Raw genomic sequence first — 22752 nt, 5'->3', positions numbered from 1 at the left:
GAGGGAGAGAAAGAGAGATAAAGAAGGGATGAAAGAAGGAAAGAAAGAGAGAGGAAGAGAGAGTGACAGAAAGATAAAGAAAGGAAGTAAGAAAGAAAGAGTGAGAGAGAGTGAACCAAAAATATTTATAAAATTAATCAATGATTTACTCGGTTTGCTTAGGAAAGCCTAGGATCAATGCTTATTGTTTACAGAGTCAGTGTTCATATAAATAATAAAACACAAAAATAAAATAATTGAAATAATTTTCACAGTTTTTTTTTAAATATGAAAAAGAATAGGATAATGGAAAGTAAATGAAGTAGCGGGTTTTGTAGTATCACAATAGCTTTTGATGGGTTATTTTAGGTTAGGTAAATGTTAATGATAGCCCCGAAGGGTTAGAGCCCCCCGCAGTGGCTAGAAATAGGAGAAAAGCTTTGTTTATTTCCTCCATGATCCAAAGAATCTTAATGGTTTGTGTCGATCATATTGTAAATATTGATTTTTATTTCATTAGCAATCCTTTCATATGAAATCTTTAATATTGACATTTTGGAATTAAATAAAATTTGTGTAGTTATTTATTACATCGTATTATAGACAGCTTTCCGCGGATAGTAAAATAAAAAAAATAAAATTGTAATTACTGTATTGATAGCCTCGAGGGGCCTAAGGCCTAAAACTGGTTTTGATATGATTTTTATTTTATACTTGTTATGAAAAGGGTTTATGCCTTGACCCTTAAACAGGCAAACATTTCAATATATTATTCGGACTTGCAACAAAAGGTCTGCAATCAAAGGGTATATTTTTATTTTTGTGGCTATTTCACCATTTTGTCAGTTTTATGGGAACACCCCACACAAGTAAAGCAAGCCCAAAGTCAAATAAAGTCATACAGAAAATTATATGAATGCTATAGCTACAGTTTTATTAAACATATAACATAGAAATGGTTATAAAATACTGGGATCTTTTTGCATAACCTGATAAAATGTTTCTCCAAGCTGCCTAATATAACGATACCCCCTTCCCTTCGTGAACTAATGAACCGATTGAGTTATCTATTTCAGGAAAGCTTTAAATATGTCCACGGATTGATTTAGCCTACATTGTTTTTAGTTTTAAACATCAGGTTTATATTTACAAGGAATCAGAAGCTGTGATGCAGCAAATTAAATCCATTTGAAATTGCTGAAAATTTTAATATCTTTGCGGCGTAAAACTTGTTATGTGCTGTAACTAAATGGAAGTGGATAAGAAATGGGGAGAAGATGGAAGTGGTTTGTGGGGTTTTCACTTAGAATTATTTGTCAGAATCCTGGTCCCTTTTCCCTGCAAGTAATATTTTTGCTGATAACTAAAATGACAATTTGCTTTCAGAAAATAGAATAATGAGCAGATATTAATGAGTTATAAATGGATGCAGAGACTCGACCACTGATCCCCGGAGCCGCAGCCGCAATGAAGCATAACACGTCTCCAGCCGCCGCCGCCGTTAAGGTCCAGCGGATGCAAAGCTGCCTAGCCAGCCCAAAGGTAGGAGAAATTTTCCATGAAATTGAAAACTTTTTTGTTTAAACAAAGTTTTTTATTGCCTTTTTAAAGGTTAGGTTAGGTTAAGTAAAAGTATTAAAGTCATGCAGGACAAGAGCCTGGATAAGATAGGCCAAAAAAATAAAAGCTCCAAGAAGAGCTAAAAACTATGAAAATCATATCCTTATTTAAGGAAGAAAATTATATCTTAATCTAAAAAAGTTGGATGTATATCTGTTTGTTTTTACCTCATTATCTTGCTAAATCAGATACAGAGTTGATTCTTTTTTATTATGGAAGCTTTTTATTGGTTTGGTAGGTTTAAATTTCTATTGAATATTAATCAATTATTTTAATTAAAGTAAAAATGAAAGGTTTAAACATACTTTTAAAATCTATTTGATTATTTAAACTTAAAAGGTTAAAATTCACAACAAAATTGTCATGATTAATAAAAAAAGAGTATGTATAGAGTATAAGATTAAAATTTCTCAGGTGCAACAAAAACTTATTGAGAAAAAGAATAAATATGGAGAATTAAAAGTATTTTTTTTATAAAAACCTAAAAAACTATTCTACTATTAAAAGGTCCTGAAAATTTTTGGCGTGGGTATCTCCACTCTCCCAAGAGAAATCGCCACTAGAAAAAAATTACCTCCCTTCCAAAATATTTTTAAAAAAATTACAATTAAATATTTAATAAAAAAATGGTTTAGTGAATTCAACTCTCCTCTTCTCAAGTGCCCCTAGAGGGCTATAGGGGGCGTATCCACTAGTTATAATATACAAAAGCGAGGTAAAGCTAGCGGAATCGATATATAATTACTTGGATGTTGTGCCAGATTTTCATGTACTCTAATAAAGTGACACTCCCAGCTGCTAAAATACCCCCCTTACCCCATCCCCTCAACTTCGACTGAAGAACCAATAACTGATGACTATTTTAGCAACATAATTTGATGACAATTATTCCCCTGTCACAATATCCAGGTATATAATAAATCCATTGCTAGCGGTCATCTTTCATCATGTTGTGCTCCTAATTAGCTTAATTGTGACAAATTCTTTTGCAGGGAAAATATCTAACTTTTTAAATCTTTGTAGTTGTTTTTCACCCAGGAAGGGAGGGGACATAGGACTATAAATTACACTGGTACCCAAAGTTTTACAACCATATTATCCCATTGGTTGGCTCAAAAACTTTAGATGCATTGATTGATTAGTTCAAGAAAAGTAATGTTCAAACTTTTCAACCAATAATTATAATGTACAGATTGAGTAATTTTGTTTATAATGATTTGGAATGTACATGATTTTATTGTTTATTGTCTTATTCCTTAAGGTCCCTGTTCATTTCCCCTTTTAAATCCAGGGATCTTAAGGGATAAGACAATGGCCGATAAATTAATACCCAATGATAAAAACAGTTCCCTGTGTAGATTACAATTAGTGGTTAAAACGTTTGGACACTGAAATCCACTAAAAATTGATTAAGACAACGAGTAAGAAAACGTTATAAGAAAACTTTGGGGACTAGTATAAAATAAACAGCCCAATGTCCCCTCTCTCCCTGATTATTTCCCCTTCTGTGTCCCAGTGATTCAGGAATAGGACAAAGGAAAATATTTTTTTTTGGAGGAGGAAGGGGGGGGGGGGAAGAGAATCTAAAATATTTCGAAAAATTTTCCAAATTCGTTTTGAGGAGGGGATGGAGGAGCATTAGACGCCATTTTGCGGAAACGAATACACACCTGGAAAACATATTAATTAATTTGCATAAAATGTTTAAAAACATATAATTTTACTAATTGATTATTAAAGACAAAAGAATCCTACTACTAAGCACAGCTAGCTAAAGAGGGTTTGAGAATTTTTAACATAACAAGAACGGCAACATCCAAGTACGGCAAGTAGCAAAGCTTAAAAAATCATGAAATGGACAAACGGACAAAGTAAATTATAGAGCAGATGTTCAGTTGTCATACCAAAGAAATGAAAGCGAGAATATGCAAAAACTATAAGAAACTAAAAAATGTCTTTTGAATAATTACCGACAGACAGACGGACAAAACAATGTTTAGACTAGATGCGCATATGTCATAGGAATCTTCAATAAAAATATCAGCTTTCTATCTTTAACAGCAGTCGAGAAAATCACATTTCCTCCATAATGACTGACGGATGGACAAAGTGAAGTATAGAGTAGCTTCGCTACCAAAAAACTCTAAACAAGATAATCTTAAGAGATAGCAATTATTTTGTCTTAAATGTCCAATGTGTCTAAAAAGATAAAGTTAAAAGTATTTGGCTTAAAATCTGTTTAATTTTTTTCTAGTAGCGAAGCTACATTTTATATTTTACTTTGTCTGTCCGTCCTTCAGTTCGTCGGTAACACTAATAGGTAAATTTGATTTTCTCAGCTGCTATTTCAGTTAGACAGCAGAATTTTTTGGTGAAGATTTCTTATACCAATTAACATCAAGTATATAATTTTCTTGATCCGTCAGTCTGTCGGCCATGATTTAATAAACATAACTTTTTATTTATTTAAAGTTTGAATTTATTTTTATGAGTTGACGCACATCCTTTTTCTTTTTTCTTCATTTTTATGACACTGAACATCTGCAATTTAACTTACTTTGTTTTGTCCGTTTGTCCCTACATGGTTTTTGTGCTTTGCTACTTATGGATGTTGTCATCCTTGTTTGATTTACAATTCTGTGATTAATTTATATTATCATTTTTTTGACTAGCTGTTACGCCCCCCTTAGGCCTCTAGGGGCACTTGAGGTGGATTTTTTTTGTGGGGTGGAGCATTCCCTCCAAAATAGTTATAAACTCCCCCGAGACCTGTGAGAAGATATATTGTAAAGGAGAACCATATAGGTTCAGCGGTTAGCGAGATCCTTTAGTACACACAAAAAGACTTTCTGTAACTTTTATATAAGGATTATATCCGTATTCCTATACCTATGTTTCATGTAATATAAAACCTCTCGCAGAAAGATGAATTTTAGGCCAGGGAGGGAGGGGGACGTTGTACTCAAAATTACACTGGTACCCAAAGTTATTTAATAATCCTGAATGAACTTAATTGGTTAGTTTATTAAGTTGAGTTTCCAAACTTTTCAACCACTAATTGTTATAAACATAATGGACAATTTTGTGTATAATAATTGGGTATGTATATCAATTTATCCTCAATTGTCTTATCCCTTAAGACCCCTGTTTATAGGCAGAGTTACTATGGTAAGCCGAGCGTTCTCGGCCCACAGGGTAACGAGTTCGAGTTCAACGAGCCCTAGCCTTGAATTATTCTACCAAAACAAACTAGCAGGATTTAGTCATACAGAAATTATATATTTAACTGAATAATATTTACAAGCAATGTTTACTATATATATACAACAGATTATAACAATGGTTAGGTTTGAAGGGGGTGTGGGACGCTAGGGCTTAGCTCCCGGCGGTAGACAGGCTGTGGGGGCAGCGGTGGTAAAAGGGGAGGCAGCGCCTCCCGGTTGTATAATCGCGTGAGGGGCGCGTGATAGCTGCATGTTTGAGTCCCTCCCCACATTTAGGCAGGCCAGTTTGACCGCTAGATAGCGGGGTCAACATCGGTCATGAGATAGATGGTGATATAATAAGATTAGTGCAGTGGGTTTGTTATGATAAGTCACAGCGTAGCAACTCTGTAAACTGCCTGTCCGTCTGGTTGTCGTATTACCACAACCTCCCCTTCAAGGGTTGCGTGGCTCTCGAGCCACCAGGCCTTGAACCTGGGGATACGACAACCTATGTCTGCGCAGGACAGGCTCTTCCTGGGGCACAGCTCGATGGAGGACAGCTCGGGCTACACAGGCTCCACGGGACACTCGTTGCTCGGTCTGGCTGTGGTTGGATATCAGCATTGTCAGCTCCTGGTTGGCTTCTAGACGGGGGTTGGCGACGGCTAAGCCCCGGCGCTGGAAATTTTGCCTCGTCTGCAGGACTAGCTCTGCCTCAGCGGGTAGCTGGACACGGAGGCCTAGGCTAACTCTGGTGGTTCCCAAGGGGGGAATGACGATGGCTGAGGGCGCATAAAATTCCATGGGGGCGCCTGCTTGATTCAGGTTGCTTGGCCTCCTAGCTCCTACCCGGATAGGGATGGCTGTCATCAACAGGGGGCACATGGCTTCAGCTTCGTCCTCTGGGGCGGCCTCTTCCATTGCAGTAGCTGCTTCTCCTCCTACAGGCTCGCTGCTGGCTGGCAGGTGCTCCATGTCTGTATCAGGATTCCAGATGGCATCTCTGGGTGGCTCTGGAGCTGGCGGCGGCGGCGGTGGTTCGTTGGGTTGCTCCTGCAGGTCCTCTTCTACTGGGTCACGATCCTGGCCGCTGGGCTGTGGGGCGGCTGCGGCCGGCTGGTGCACTGGGAACTGTCCTGGGTCGCTAGCTGCGGGCGCCGCCGCTCCAACCGGCAGCTCGGTGGCATCCTCGTCGCCGTCCACGTCGACTTGAATGTCTGCTGGAATCTGGTGGGCAGTCACATCTCCAGTGTATTTGCGCAGTCGGCCTACATGCGCGGTAACTTCCGAGATCCTGGCTATTGGAGAGGCAGGTTTGATGACATAATGGACTTCTGTAGCTTTCCTCACTACCTTCCAGGGGCCAGTCCATCTCTTGGTAATCTTGGCTGCCTTCCATGGCACCAGGCGGGGGGCCAGGTACCAGACCAAGTCTCCAACCTCATACTTGGCCGTGCCTTCGTAGGCTGCCGCGCTCCTCCGGATGGCTCCCTCCTCCTTCTGCTGGATGGCCTCATACACTGCATGGTAACGTTGCAGGAGGGCTTGGACGTTGGCTGGAACCGAGGCATATTCTGTTTCTGGCAGCCGGAGCACCATGTCCACCGGAAGCTTGGCCTCTCTCCCAAAGAAGGCCAGGAACGGGGTCACGCCGGTAGATCTGCAGGCCTTGGTGTTGTAGGCGAAGGCAATGGCAGGCAGGTGGGGCTCCCAGTTGTTGTCGTCTCTGTCTAAGGACAGATGCATGCCTGTATTGAGCGTCCGATGAAACCTTTCCACTCGGTTGGACTGCGGGTTGTAGGGTGGTGGATGTGTCAGGCCAATCTCAAGCCTGGAGGCCAGTTCCTGGAATACCTGGCCGGTGAACTCCATCCCATTGTCGGAGTGGATCTTCAGGGGGCATCCGAACGTGGCCAGGTGGCGGTGCAGCAGGGCTTCAGCCACCGTGAGGGTGCGCTTGTTGGGGATGGCGTAGAGGCTGACAAACCGGCTGAACCCGTCTTGACAGGTGAGGATATAGCGGTTCCCGGCTGGAGTCTCTGGTAGTGGCCCCACCAGGTCGATGAACAGGACTTGCTGTGGATACCCCTGGCGGGAGGGCACATGTATCCCTTGCTTCAACCTTTCCTTGGTAACCTTCTGGACACATTCAGGACAAGTCTGAACCATCAGGCGGACGTCACGGGCCAGGTTGGGCCACCAGAAGTGCATGGCAACGCGGGCGATAGTCGCGTCCATCCCAAAGTGCCCGGCCATGGGGGTCCCATGGGCTAGAAAAAACGCGTCCTGCTGGAGGGCCGAAGGCAGCAGGTATCTTGTCCGTTCCCCTGTCAGGGTCTGGTCAGTGGTGGTGAGGCAGCCATGCTCGTCAAGTCCCAGGGCTGGGAAGCGGCTGGCGTACTGCTGCTCGTCTCGTTCCTTGCCGCGCAGCTCAGCCTTGGTTGGGGCTCTGCCATCAGCCACCCACTGGCGGACACGGAGCAGGAGAGGGTCTTGTGTCTGGGCTTCTAGTACTCTAGTTGGGTCCAGTCGGGCGGCAGGGGGCCGGCTGGCTGCGGACTCCCCTAGCTGGCAAAGGTTATGGATATACTCAGCCTGCTCTGCTAATTCTTCGGCGCTGGCCATTGGCATGTTGGCGTCCTCTCGGCGGCTGAGGGCGTCAGCGTTGGTGTTCTGGGTGCCAGGACGGTGGCAGACAGTAAAATCTAGGGCCGCTAGCTCCTCTTGCCAGCGGGCCACCATCCCTGTGGATGTGTTCAGCGACTTCATCTGCAGCAAGGCTGAGGAATCAGTGTTGATCTGGAAGCTGCGGTAGGACAAGATGCCGTGGAATTTCCGGATTCCATACATAATGGCGGCCATCTCTCCCTTCCAGGACGGGTAGCGAGTCTCGGGGTCGGTTGTCTTGCGCCCCACGGCGGCAATCAGCCTCTCCTTGCCGTCCTGGCATTGACTCAAAATGGCAGAGATGGCGCGGCTGCTGAAATCTGTGGTGAGCTGGAATACCGCTGGCAAGTCAAACCTGGGCGGCGCTCGGATGGGGGCTTGACGGAACTTGTCCTTGAGCTGCAGCAGCTGGGCTTCCATCTCAGGTGTCCAGGCTAGGGTCTTGGCCGTCTTCTGCCGATTCATCTCGTAGGTGAGGTCGGCATACTCTGGGATGAACAGGCGGTAGTATCCAAAGAACCCCTGAAGCGCCAGCAAATCTTTGGGAGCTGGGGGCCGGCCAGTCCAGGATACGGTCAATATAATCCTCTTGCATGGCTATCCCCTCACGGCTGAGGGTGTGGCCCAGATAATCCACCTTGGCTCGGAAAAGCTTGGTCTTGGCTGGCTTGAGGCGGATTCCTCCCCGACGGTGGGCTTCCAAGACCTCCCGGAGCCTAGCCAGGTGGGCCCAGGTATCCTGGTGGAAGGTCAGGACGTCGTCAAGGTATGACTGGAGGTTTGCTGTGCCTAATGGGTTTAGGACCCCTGCAATAAATCTGGAATAGACAGATGGCGCCGTAGCTAGGCCAAAGGGCATCCTTTTCCATTGGTACAAGCCCCTGGGGGTGGTGAAGGCGGTGCAGGGCCGGCTGTCCTCAGACACACGGATGGTGTAGTATGCGGCCACCGCGTCTAGGGCACTGTAGACGCGGTGCCCTCCAGCTCGTTCTACCAACTGCTGGATCCTGGGCAGAGGGTAGCTATCCAGCTCCAGGCACTTGTTGAGGGCTCTGTAGTCGACGGCCCAGCGGGTGCTCCCGTCCTTCTTCTTGATGGGCACCAGGGGGCTGCTCCAGGCGGAGTCTGACGGCTCTATGACTCCCTCCTGTAGCCAGGTGTCCAATTGTTTCTCCAGCTCAGCCTCCTGCCGCGGGTTCAGATCCCTAAATCTCTGGCGGATCGGCTGGGTCCCTGGCTTGAGGCGCAGCTGCAGCTCGACTACATCTGTGCAGCCGGGGGTAGAGTTGGAGAAGACGTCCCTGTATTCTGATAGCATGGTCCAGACCTCCTTTTTGAGCAAGGGGTCCTTGCGCAGGAACTCGTTGTCTTCCATCTCAAGGGCCTCCCACAACTCTTGCATGTCTGGGGGCTCAACAGGCTCTTGGAACGAGTGGAGACTCGGGGGAGGCTTATCAGAAACCTCTAAAATGTCAGGCTTGACCAGCTCCCCTGCCACTGGGAGGCCAGCGTCCAGCAGGAGGGGCGTCTCCCCTTCATTCACCACCAGCACTCAAAACACAGTGGCGGATCCAGGCCTGTGGGCATACAGGCCTTCTGGGATGACAAGATCCTCCCCAAACCTCTGTTCTGGGGCAGCTAGTTGGATGGCATCCTTGGTGCGGTGGCCTACTAGCTCAACAGGGACCGCCATGACACCGCGGCCAGGCAAGACCACCCGCTTGGCCGTGCGCAGTTGGGGTGGCTGGCCGTCAGTTGGAGTGACAGCGCTTAGCCTATACGTGGCTGGTGCGGGGTCAGCTTCGGCTCCGGGACCCACCGGCCGCGACTTGACGGGCTCGGCCTCGGGAGGGGCTGACGTGTCGGAGCCAGGTGTGGCTCCGAGGGCGTCCGGCCACGATTTGACGGGCTCGGCGCTGGGAGAGGCCGAGACGCTGGGTCCAGCCTGGGCTCCGTGGGCGTCCGGCCGCGACTTGACGGGCTCGGCGCTAGGAGAGGCTGAGGCAGCGGAGCCATGCGTGGCTCCGGAGGCGGCCGGCCACGACTTGACGGGCACGGCGCCGGGAGAGGCTGATTCCTGGGAGTTGAGTGTGGCTCCGGGTGCATCAGACCGCGACTTGACGGGTCTGGACTCAGGCTTGGCTGGTTGACTGGCTGGAGGTCCCAGGTAGAGGGGGCCAGGTGGACACGGCTGGCCGTTGATAAAGGTGTCGGCGGAGAAGATTGGTTCTGGAGGGCTGGCAATCTCAGGGAACGTTGTTGGCAGGTTCTCCCGCGGCACCTTGGGCACTGGGGGCAACCCCATGGCTAGCAGGTTGGCCCCCCTATGGGCGTTGAGCGCAGCATCCACCCAGTGCGTGCCTTTCTCGACCACACGCGGCTGCTCTGGCAGTGGGCCTGGCAGAGGCCCCTCATAACTCAACTCTCTCTCGGCTGTCTCCCGGTCAATGGGGACGCCACAGAGTGGGATAAACTCCCCACGCACCCACAAGCAAGGTGGTTGCATGTCGAAACAGAGCCTAGTTCCGAACTCCTTGAGAAAATACCCTCCTAGGTTCAGAGGGTGTGAGAGGTTCCGGACCACAGTCACGTGGTAAAGATGGAGTATAAGGGTGTGTGAGACTGCCATATATAATTCTTTCAATTTTCCTATTACCTGGAGGGGCTGGCCTTCCTCGTTAGCAGTCAGGATTTGGGTGTTGTCCGGAATCAACATGCGTTGCACGCCCATTGCGTGCATGAGGTGTTCAGAAATTACAGCAGACCCTGGTACACGGTTGCCAGAATCGATCATGGCATCAACCTGTACATGCTGGGCAGGGTCAGGAGTAGGAAACCTCACCCTGATATGGCAGGGGAAGTGGAGGTCCTGCCCTTGAGACAAGGGGGCCTCCCGTTCGGCTGGGGTTGGCAGAAACTTCGGTGGTGGCCGAACCGCAGCTATGGTGGTATCGCTTACCATGGTGGCTTAGACTGTAGCTTCGAATCACTAGAGCTTATTAATTATCACTGGGTCAACAATTTTATATTTATTTTTATCACTTGGTTGACATTTATACACACTTATGTGTTGTTATCACTAGGAGCTCTAGGTGTGATTCTGGAAGCACTGGCAGCAGGGAATGTCCGTCCTGCAAGGTTCAGAGGGGTGACGGCGGTAGGGAATGACCCGTCCTACAGCGCCGCTGGTTCGAATCCCGAAAATGGCGGCAGGGAATGGCCCGTCCTACAGCGCCTCGGGTTCGAATCCGGGAAGGCAGCGGCAGGGAATGTCCCGTCCTGCCGTGCCTGTGGCTCAAAATCTGCTATCCGTCGCAGTGGTAGGGCTTACTTGTGTGCTGAAGCTTTGCAGCCACACATTGCCTTCTCAAGGAGACCAGCACCCAGCTGTCTGTCTCGTAGGTTTGGCCTGGGTGTCCTGGGGCTTGTCCCAGCTACACTTGCCAATTTAGACTCAGTTCTGTAGCCGTCTGAGCTAAATTATCCGATTACCGTGGCTGCGCACCTAGCGCTACTCCTACACGGTACGGAAAAAGCGTCTTAACTGGCGCTTTTAGCAGGCTAAATCTGCTTGCCGTAGGCCAGAGGCCCACATATTGCGTTCAAAGTGATGGAGATTCGACCTAAATAGGCCGTCTCACGGGTCAGTTGGCTTCTCAGTTGGCGGCTGATTGTCCCCTTACTTGCCAAAGGGTCCAATCAGAGGTAGAATAGGCTAGTTTCTGTAAGGCTCGATTGAAACACGCTGACACCAAGTTATGGTAAGCCGAGCGTTCTCGGCCCACAGGGTAACGAGTTCGAGTTCAACGAGCCCTAGCCTTGAATTATTCTACCAAAACAAACTAGCAGGATTTAGTCATACAGAAATTATATATTTAACTGAATAATATTTACAAGCAATGTTTACTATATATATACAACAGATTATAACAATGGTTAGGTTTGAAGGGGGTGTGGGACGCTAGGGCTTAGCTCCCGGCGGTAGACAGGCTGTGGGGGCAGCGGTGGTAAAAGGGGAGGCAGCGCCTCCCGGTTGTATAATCGCGTGAGGGGCGCGTGATAGCTGCATGTTTGAGTCCCTCCCCACATTTAGGCAGGCCAGTTTGACCGCTAGATAGCGGGGTCAACATCGGTCATGAAATAGATGGTGATATAATAAGATTAGTGCAGTGGGTTTGTTATGATAAGTCACAGCGTAGCAACTCTGTAAACTGCCTGTCCGTCTGGTTGTCGTATTACCACATTACGTTTCATTTAATTTTGCATTTACAAGACGATTGGGGAAATTAAACATTTTTAATACAAAGTAAAATGATGTCTGTCCGTTTGTCTGTCTGTCCGTCTGGATGAAATTTATGATCTCGCTAATAAAATGGCTTTTGATTAGTTTTAAGATTTGTTTTGAATTTTATCTTTTTTATGTAAATATCTTATATTGAAAAAATCTATTGTGCTTTTCAGCAAAATACCCTAAAATCTGAACATGATAAATATAAAAATTGCCTGAAAAATGTAAACATTGGTACATTTGTTTAAGAAATATTACTGCTCACATTATTATCATCCATTGTCTAATCCCTGAAGATCCCTGCCAAGAAATACTGTATGAGATATATGGACGGACAAGCTATAAAATTCAGGGAGGGAGGGAGGGGACATTGGGCTAGCTGTTCATTACACAAGTACCCAAAGTTTTATAACCAAGTTATCGTTAAAAACTCATTTAAAGCTTTTATTAAATTTTGATTGAACAAAGCTGCAGACGGGGTAATCTTGTAAATGTATATCAATTTATCTTCCATTGTCTTATCCCTTAAGATCCCTGAAAAAATTAAATCTAATTAAAACTGGGGATAAACAGAAAAGAAATGGCAAAGCGCACAGAATTTTTAGTAGACTGAGCCGTATTATACTTTAATCAGCTAAGATGTTTAAAAATCTTAACATATTAAACTTGTTAAGATAAACTATCGGATATGCCCCTAGAGGCCTTTATTATGGGATTAACTCCACCCAAAAATCAATTTTAGCTTCATAAATAATAAATCAAAAATAATTTTGGGGTTACATTTTTTCTAATGCATATATCCTACCTTTAAACAGTTTTTACCCTTACCAGAAATTATGAGAAGCTGCACTGTAAAGGAAAATCATAACCGTTCACAATTTAGCGAGATCTTTTGGTACATATAGACATATGGACATCCTGTTACTTTTATATGACAATGAGCTTTTTTTGCAATTAATATACTGGTTTATGGACAATACCTACCTCAATTAAATATCCTACACTTAATATAATCCAACAAATTTCTTTTAAATATATTTCAGGGGCCATATCACCCACTCATTTTACCCATAGCCTAGTTTCAACAAATATAACACGACTCTGATTTCAAGACATTTGAAAACATTCGCAGAATTAAAAACAAAATTAGATAAAATCAAAACAAATCCTTTAAATGCTCGCGAGGAATGATCTTTTGCCCTTTTAATTTCTCCTGTTTTAGTAGCAAAGCTACTCCATAATTTACTTTGTCTATCCGTTCCTAATTTTCGTCCGTCCGAAACGATAAGGGGTAAATGTGATTTTTTATTGTTATTTAAGATATTTAGGTGGAATTTTTAGTGATGATTCCCTGTTCTAATAAATATTAAGTATACTATTAACTTGTCGGTCGGTCTGTCAGTAATGCTTCAAAAACATTAATACTTAATTGTCAATTAATATTTCTAAAGACAACTGAACATCTGCTTTAAAACTCGTCTAGTCCTTTTGTAGGGTTTTTGTTGTGCTTCGCTACTTCTTGATGTTGTCATCCTTGTTTAATTCCTTTTATTTCCCTTGCCAAGGACAAAATTGTTGACAAGTAGTGCAGTAATAACAAGTAAGTGGACAAAACCATTAAGAAAAATAATGATTTTAGATGAAATAAGGAAAAGATGTTCTAAAAATAAGGCGGTTTCTCTCAAAGTACTTAATCGAGCACAGAACCTTACTTTGAAATAAGGGGATGGCGAGGGGAGGGGCTTAGCATATCGTTTATTTGTTATTTTTTTTTAGGCCAGGTTATATTGGGTATTGGGTAGCTCCCCCACCTTATTCTCTATTTTCTTAAAAGCCAAGTGAGGGAGGGTGGTGGTCAGTGTTTGATAAGCACTTTTAAGGAAATCACCCACAGTAATAAAATTGAATCAAAATGAATTAGTTATAGATTTATAGTTACGTGTAAGGATTTGAGGAAATACGGACAAACAGACATACAATTATTAAGGAGTAGCTGCGCTACTTAAAAAGTAAGGGAAATTTCAAATGTCCAATCCAGCCCTATAACAAATTTATATCAAGAATTAAGGAATACATGAAAATTATAAAAAAAAAATTATTTCCAAAGGCTCGGGGCAAAGCCTGAAAGTGAAACGAGATAGTTACACCTAAACTTTCAAATTTTGAATACCTATAACTTACATTGACATCTGAAGAGTGCAAACATGCACGAAACAATTTGTAATGTCTCAATAAATATGTAAAATTCATATTTTGTTTGTGAGTTAACCTATTATATAACTTAAAAGGCATATTTTTAAAGTTATAAGATATATTCTAGTAAAGTGATACTCGCAGCTGGATAAAATAGAGATACCCCCAATCGACCCTCTTTACCTCATCCTCTAACCTCCTACTGGAGGAACGAACTGACCAATAAATACGGCCTATGTGAGCATCATAAATTAACGACAAATTTTCTCTGTCAATATATCCATGTATACTATATATCCATTCTAATATAACATGTAAGGAAAAGTTTAAGCTTAATTAATTCACCATTGTTCTATTCCTTTACCCCTGAATATTATTTAATTCAAGAATTTGCCTCTAGTGCAAGAATTCTAATGTTGTAAGGAATTATAAATTCTACATTATTTCCCAGGAAGGGAGGGGCACATAGGACTGTAAATTACACTGGTACCCAAAGTTATTTGATCAAGTTATCTTATTTGTTGGCTAAAAAACTGGGAGTACTTTTATTGAGTTAAAGTGTTTAAACTTCTCAACCACAAAATTTAATCTACAAAAGGTGTGATTTAGTTTATCATCATTGGGGATCAGATTATCGTACATTGTCTTATCCCTTAAGATTCCTGGGTTTTATCCCATTCTATGAATTTAAAGTGTATAAGGGATTTATTATCAAAAGGTTGGATAATTAATTAATACTAGAATGAATTATTAATTACTTGCTGGTACGGCCCCTAAAAGCCTCTAGGGGCATTTAAGATATGGGGGCAACAAAGTCGATGCCTCCTTTTTGAAATTTAAGTTTTAAACAAAAAGTATTTATTGGGAGGGTGGAGATAACAATACCCAAAATGGTTAAAAACTTTTTGGACCTATAAGAAGGTTTACTGTTTATAAAAAAAAACATATTAGTTCAGCGGTTAGTCAGATTACTTTACATAATAGGTAAACCTTTGAAAAATTAAATGTAAGACTTTTCTGTACCTTTATTGCAGTAAAATCTAACATGTTAATAAATCACCATTTACGTGAATAATGCTGTCAATTCCCATATTTAAATTAATAGAATTGTAATTATACCTTATGTAAATTCTCAATCTGTAGGTAAATAGTCTTATAATAAGTAGTGGAGTAATTTAATCTTAATTCATACAGCACGTTTTAATTAATAACTTTAGAGAAGCGCTCTTTCTTTACAAATTCAGGGAATTAAAGGACATACTTAAATTTTTAGGACTTGATTAGAAAGATGCTTTGCTAATAATGCTAATTGTACTTTGTTGTCAGAGGCATCAGTATTCCAAAAATCAGATCAATTGGATAATTATATCATATAAACATTTGATGTTAAAAAAGTTTAAAATGTTAGAAATGCGAAGTTCGAAATCGAGAGGACAATTCAAACGTACATAAAGTAACCTCAAAAGTTATCCGTTCAAGACAGACGGACCGAACCTAATTATAGAAAAGCTTCGCTTTTAACAATAAAATTCTTAATTTTCTTTATGTTAAAGAAATAATACTCTTTTACTACAATGTAACTTTTCTTTATTAGGCTATTAGAGGATTGTTCGATTTTCATGGGATCTTAAGGAATAAGACAATGGACGATAAATTGATATACATACCCAATGATGATAAACAAGATTACCTCTTCTGTAGATTTAAGTTAATGGTTGAAACGTTTGAACACTAATGGTTTTGAACTAACCAATCAAGATTCAGTAAAAAATACCTAATATTTTGAGCTAACAAAGAAGAAAACGTGGTTATAAAAACTAGTACTAGTGTAATTTACAGCCCAATGTTCTCTCTCTTCCTGACTATTTTTTTAAAACCAAATGCTTTCAAGGAAAATTTTAAATACACAGACCCCTATCAAATATAAAATGAATAAATCACTTTTTTGCTCATTATTACCCTTTTATGTATGCTTTATTATGGCCTATTGTATTCAGAAATGAGTTGGGTTCGCAAAAAAATTGGAAAGAAATTAAAATGTTTTTTTTTTGTACACTTTCTTAAAATAAAAAATATAGAGGCGTTAATTATTATTTTCGATTTTGAAATATTTTTCACATCTTTATTATTTAAAGTACTAAGGTTTTTTGTCTAAAGCTTAAGATTTCATTAACTACTGAACGGATTGAGTTCTTCTTTATAGAAAGCTTTACATGTAATGGATGGTTTTAGTTTATATCATTTTTTAGATTTAATTCTTAGGATGATCTAGGCAATTTTTCTGCCCCCTTTCTACCCCTTTGAATACAGAGCCCCTATTAGATAGGGGTGCTGCTGCTTTTAAGATAACAAGGATGACAATATCCATAAAATCGAAGCACTGAAACGGTAGGACAAACGGACATTAACACTTATATAGTATCAGAACTGAATAATCAGAATAAAAATATGTAAGAGTCGAAGCAAAATTGTAAACAAATTTGATGAAATACTGCTTGATACAGGATAATGTTTATGGACATACTTACATTTTTAGAACTTGATTATAGAGTTGCTTCGCTTATAACATTATACTTTGTTGTCCCAGGAATCAATATACCAAAAATCAGATCAATCGGATGATTAAATCTCATAAAAATTTGTTGTTAAAAAAGAAAAAAAACAACATGTTTAAAATAAACGTACGGACATTTTGGTAATGATTATATAGTTGCGACGCTTTCTAAATCGTACCTAACTGCTAAAGGAATCACCATGCAAAGTTTGAAATCGACAGAACAATTCTAAAATGCTTAAATTAACGAAAAAAGCTATCCGTTACGGACGGACGGACGGACCGACCATAATTATAGAAAAGCTTCGCTTTTAAAAAGTAAGGCAAAAATCTCAGAGATTTCATTATATAATAACTTCAGATGGATGTTTAAACCTCTCCCTAAACAAAAAATCCAAATTTCGTTTTTTTTGCACACAATGCGGTGGTAAATTTGTGGTTAATGTGCGAACTTTCCTATTGTATCTTTTTAAAACCCACCCCAGATAGGCACATTAAGAAATATACTTGTGTAATGTGTATAAATACATTAATGGTCATTGCTTTATGTTTATTTAACTTGGGAGGTATCTTTATATAAAAGTAACAGTGTGTGTAATATGTGAGTGTATGTCTGTGCAAAATGAAGGTTCTCGTTAACCGCTGAACCGATATGGTTTTCATTTATAGTGTAGCTTTCATAGGTCCTGGAAGGTTTTAAGTTAATTATTTTAGTTTTCTTAATTTAAAAAAAAATTGGAAAGTGTAGGGTATCGACTTAACCAATCCTTTCTTTCCTCAATTGTCCCTAGGAGGCTTCTAGGAGGGGGGTGTTATTGCTAGTATTTAATAAATCAATGAAGAAAAAATCATGGATGCGATTATAGAAAAGGAGATTTATAGATTACATACTGGATGCTTATTAGTATAGAAAATCATCGTAATATAGAGTAGATAATATAGTAGCATGACTGACAGACCGACGGACAGAACACAGTAAAAGTGTCTGACCGATCATGACGTAAAAAAAAAAATTAGCCAATGAGAGGCCGTTATTGACCAAATGGTAAAATTTTTAGTGGCCTCTCATTGGCTAATTTTTTTTGTTACGTCATAATCAGTCAGACACTATTACTGTGTTCCGACGGACAAATTAAATTACATACTGGATGCTCATTAGTATAGAAAATCATCGTAATATAGAGTAGATTTTCTACTAAACAAGGATGACAACATCCATAAGCTAAGCTTTAAAACGGTAGGACAAACAAACATTAACACTTGTAGAGTGTCAGAACTGAATAATCAGAATATAAAAAATAAAAGTCGAAAATAAATTTGAAGTAAATTTATTGAAATACTGCTGAAATACAATATAATGTTTAAGGACATACTTACATTATTAGGACTTGATTATAGAGATGATTTGCTTATAAAATTTTAATTTGTTGACCTAGGAATCAGTATTCCAAAAATCAGATTAATCGGATAACTATATCACAAAAACATTTGGTGTTAAGAAAGTTGAACATGTTTAAAATGGAAGTACGGACATTCTGGTAATGATTATAGAGTTCCTACGATTTCCAAATTGTACAAATTTTACTGCAGGAATCAATATGCAAAGTTTAAGATCGATAGGACAACTCTAACATGCCTAAATTAACGAAAAACCGGACGGACGTACGGACAGACTGACCCAAATTGTAGAAAAGATTCGCTTTTAAAAAGAACTGAATATTGTTTTTCTAATTTCAGGAATGTGCACTAGATGCGTGGCAGAACAAAGAGTATAAACTCTTCATTGATGCTATCAGGAAAATATTTCAGTATCACACAATTTTGAAATTAACTTTATATAAAAGTAATAAAATGTCTGTCTATGTGTACCGCAGGATCTCGCTATCCGCCAAATCGATATGGTTCTCCTTTACAATTTAGATTCCCATAAGTCCTGGGAAGGGTTAAAACAATTTTAATAGGGTACCACAAACCTGATTTACCAAGAGAAATTACCCCATTTTCTTCTTTTTAGAAAAAGAGTTAAAAATGTGGGGTGATATTTTTTTAAGGGGTGATTTCTCTAGGGATGGTGGTGGTACCATCCCCCCAAAATAGTTATAATCTTACCACATAGAATCCACATTGTAATATGCATCGGTATAGCGGTTTAAGAGATCCTTCGGGACTCACAGACAATCATCTTCTTACTTTTATATAAAGATATGTATTTGTACATATTTTTAGAAAGACCATATTATCTTTTAAGATTAAATATGTTGTGGTTTTCTCAGTTACAGGGAGGGGACAATGATTGATAATAAATACCCCAACCCAAATTTATTTAATCTTTGTTGTTTACTTATTTTTTCCAGTGGGGTTCGAAACCAATTAATATCCACTGGAATAAAACCAGCTGTAAGCCATACTGAAAAATCATGAATAGCATCGTATAACAGATAATTTTTCACAATTATTAAAGTAAAATAAAACGGTACACCGACAAACGTCCTACCGCGACAAACGTCCTAATGCGACAAACGTCCTAAACGACAAACCTCCTAAACGACAAACGTCCTAATGCGACATATCTTAAGTAAAACGTCCTAATTTAAAAAAAAATTAAATCACCCTAATTTGTTTTAAAAATGTTCTAAGATAAGAGGCAATATATATTATTTAAAAAAAAGGTCTATTTTTCAGTTAAAGATTATTTTCTTGTGTTTTATTGCCATTTTGAATTTTATATTGATAATATTCTTACAATTAGAGGATTTTGTCCTTAAATTTGGAAGATTTTTTTTATTTAATAATTTTTGAAAAATTTTAGGACGTTTTACTAAAGAGATGTCGCATTAGGACGTTTGTCGCATTAGGACGTTTGTCGTTTAGGAGGTTTGTCGTTTAGGAGGTTTGTCGCATTAGGACGTTTGTCGTATTAGGACGTTTGTCGGTGTACCAATAAAAGGTACAGTTTAAATCTTGTTATTTTTCATTTACTATTCGCGAAAAGCTGTCCATAATACTATTCCCTCCCTGCCTGTGTGGTTTTACATGTAATGCTTGGACGGTGGGAATTCTCCAGGGATCTTTAGGGATAGGACAAAGAACGATAAATTGGTGTACATCCTCATTGGTGATGAACTAAATTATCCCTCTGAAGATTAAATATATTGAGTCAAAAGTTTGGACACTACTAGTTTGAAAGTAACCAATAACAATTCAATAAAAGTACCCAAAATTATTGTTTATATAACTTTGGATACCAATGTCCTTTTCCTCCCTGGAATTTCTGTCTGGACTTTGACTGTCTCTCTCTCTCTCTTTCTCTCTCTCTCTCTCTCTCAATCTATCTCCCCCATTTCTTCATGGGAAATGATTTTGTATGAATCGCAGAAAAGTCTTTGGCCAAATCTAATATTAGTAAAAAGAGAAGGTATTAGTAGCCGCATCCGCAGCTTTCCGTAGCTGTTTGCCATCCGCAGCTGTTTACCTTCCGCAAAATTAAACCAACATACATCAACACAAACTGACTATACTTAAAGCCATTAAATTGTCCTAAAACTATTCAAAGATTAAAATTCAAAAATAACCATCCCCGAAACCTATGTGAGGCATCCATAAAATATTTTAAATTTTTTTTGGCAATTATAAATGTATAAGTATAGATATGTAATCCAGACAACTGCCTGTCCAAAGTGGCAGAGACCCTTTTAGTCTGCTAGCAAATTGTTTACTGTTATTTTGCAGGGACTTGGCTTTTTATATATTTCCGATGCTATTCGTTGATTTTAAAGACCCAATACAATATTGATACGGTGTTCTCACACATAAACATAGGAGGCGACTGCTGAGCCTCCAGAAATATATGCTGGACTTTTAAACCAGCAATTAAAAGCTAAATGTTCATTACTAGCCATTTTATAATCAGGAGATGTTATTTTAATAAGATGATTATAATAGAACCAAAAATGTTATTATGTTATTACAGCTTATATTAAAATAAATAGATTATGGCATTAAAACCAGTTTTGTTAGCCGAGCCTTCAGCCACTGGGGGCTAACAAAACTGGAATTAATCTTACAATTATTCAATTTAATATCAGCGGAAACTGTCCATAATAGGATGCGGTAAATTGATTATCTTTTTATAAAAAAAAATTGTGATTTCTTATTATTGCTGCGCTGATTATTAACGTAATTATTTAAAAAAAAAAGTATTTTCTCCAAAAAAAACTGCAGATCTTTTGTTCTTCCAATCTTGGTGAGACTTATGACTTTGTGTGTAAGTTGATGAGAAATCAGGAATAAAGGGATAAGACAATGGATGATAAACTTATTTACATTCTAAATGATGATAAATTAAACTACCTGATATGTCGAATAAAATAAAATCGATAAAGTACCCAACGTTTTTGAGCCTACGAATAAGATAACGCAGTTGTAAATCTTTAGGTAACGGTGTGTAATTTATATTCTATTGTCTCCTCCCTTACAAGTAAGTTGAGGAGAAATCAGGACCATAGTGATAGGACAAGAGGTGATAACTTTATCTCCGAACCCCACACCCCCAAATGAACTCGCGAATGTTGCTTCAAATGTAATCTTGGCCGCTCATTGTTTGGAAGGTTATCGGTTTGAGACTAAGACAAAACTGCATCCTAACAAATAAAGAAAAAAATTATTCAAACTGGTACTACGAAAGACTTCGATAAAAGATTAGGGGTAATACTTTATTATACTTTAATACTCACTACTATACATCACATATTAATGCAGTTGGTTGACATTAAGACCATAGGTTTGCAGAAGGGGGTTGTAGGAGAATGTATGTAGGGTTGTAGATTTATTTTTAGGGTAATATCCCTTCCTCCCTGGTGAGAAATAATGGAGACTATAAGAAGGGGGAATACATTACACACACATTACTTATAATGAGGTGTGCATTTACTTCCGCATAAAAAAATTACCTCTCAAACAACCCCTCCCAAATTTGTTTTTTCTTTTTAAATATAAAATTGGGTTATCGAAATTAACTCTCTAGTCCTCAAGTGCCCCTAGAGGCCTCTGGAAGCGTAGTCGCGAGTGTATATAAAGTAGTAAGATTTTTTCGCCTCCAGTTAAGATCTCACTAACTACTTAGGTGATTGACTACATTGCTCCCTGAGTGGTTTTTGTCTATTTAATTTGCCCTCTATAGATGTTAGTACACAATAAGTAATCAATAAGAAGTTTTGGGTATAAAGCTATTGTGACATTGCGTCTTAAGGGGCGTTTCGTCGTATTTCACAGTATATTTTCTCCTATTTCTAGCCCCTGCAGGAAGCTCTAACCCTGCGAGCAATCACCTAACCTAAAATAGCTTATTAAAAGCTGCTTTGAAAATACGACTAAACGCCCCTTAAGAGGCGATGTCACGAAAGGGAATGCCCGAAGTTTTTTTACAAAAGGTTTCATAGATTTTTCATTAGAATATTTCAATGTTTTAAATGAACATTATGATATGTGTCAGAGGGGAGATATGAACTTTCTGGAAGGAGGGAGGGGGGGAGGGAGTGAAAATTAGAGGATTTGGTAAAACCATTTCTAAGATTGTATAACTTTCATTACGTTTTATTACATTTATTCACATCTATTTTACTACTTCAGAAAGAAGAGTGACATGTATTTTTCTCGTATTCATTCGAAACCTATTAATATCCGGTAGATTAGATTAGTTTTCTACGAAAACAAAATTGTTCAATCATAAGATTAAATCAAGTTTTTATAATTAAACATTTTATATCCGCGGAAAGCTGTTTATAATACGGTGCGAGAAATAACTATTATATATTTTTGTAGCATAAGTGACAGAACGATGAACCAAGTAAATTAAATGCTCATCACAAAAAATTTCAGTTGTCAATCTTGAATAGCAGCAGAAATAATTACATTATTCCAAAAGTTTTTTCTTGTTGTTTTTTGAGAAAATTTAAATTTAACTCATACCAAGAGGATTTAAGAAATCCCACCTCTCTTTCCTAGGCAAAACGTAGCTACCATTATGCACTAAAATGAAATAAAGAAAAGTGACTTGATATAACTAAAATTAAGCAATACATATCTATAATACAAAGTAGAATGATGTCTGTCCGTCCGTCTGTCTGAAGCTTAAGATCTCGGTAACCACTGAACCGATCGGATTCTACTCTGGGAATATGCCTTCTGGTCCTGTGGTGGTTTTAGGCTATTTCTTGGGGGGTGGGACACAGCCAACCTCCCCAAAA

General features: G+C 39.9%; 1 protein-coding gene across 1 annotated transcript in view; it reads left to right on the top strand.

Moving 5' to 3' along the window:
- The first annotated feature begins 1369 nt into the window (after positions 1-1369).
- LOC145335072 (transient receptor potential cation channel subfamily A member 1-like) overlaps positions 1370-22752 on the top strand; it is a 54072-nt gene continuing 32689 nt past the window's right edge. The window contains exons 1-2 of the mRNA XM_080180777.1: positions 1370-1521; positions 18245-18303. Of these exons, the coding sequence (XP_080036903.1) occupies positions 1402-1521; positions 18245-18303 (179 nt within the window). The 5' untranslated portion in view covers positions 1370-1401. The remainder of the gene's footprint in view (positions 1522-18244; positions 18304-22752) is intronic.

This window comes from Acartia tonsa, chromosome 13 (assembly GCF_053477335.1).
Source record: "Acartia tonsa isolate MP-2025a chromosome 13, ASM5347733v1, whole genome shotgun sequence".
NCBI lineage: Eukaryota > Metazoa > Arthropoda > Copepoda > Calanoida > Acartiidae > Acartia > Acartia tonsa.
Note: the sequence above shows the minus strand (reverse complement) of the source record. Positions and strands in the feature narration are given on the sequence as shown.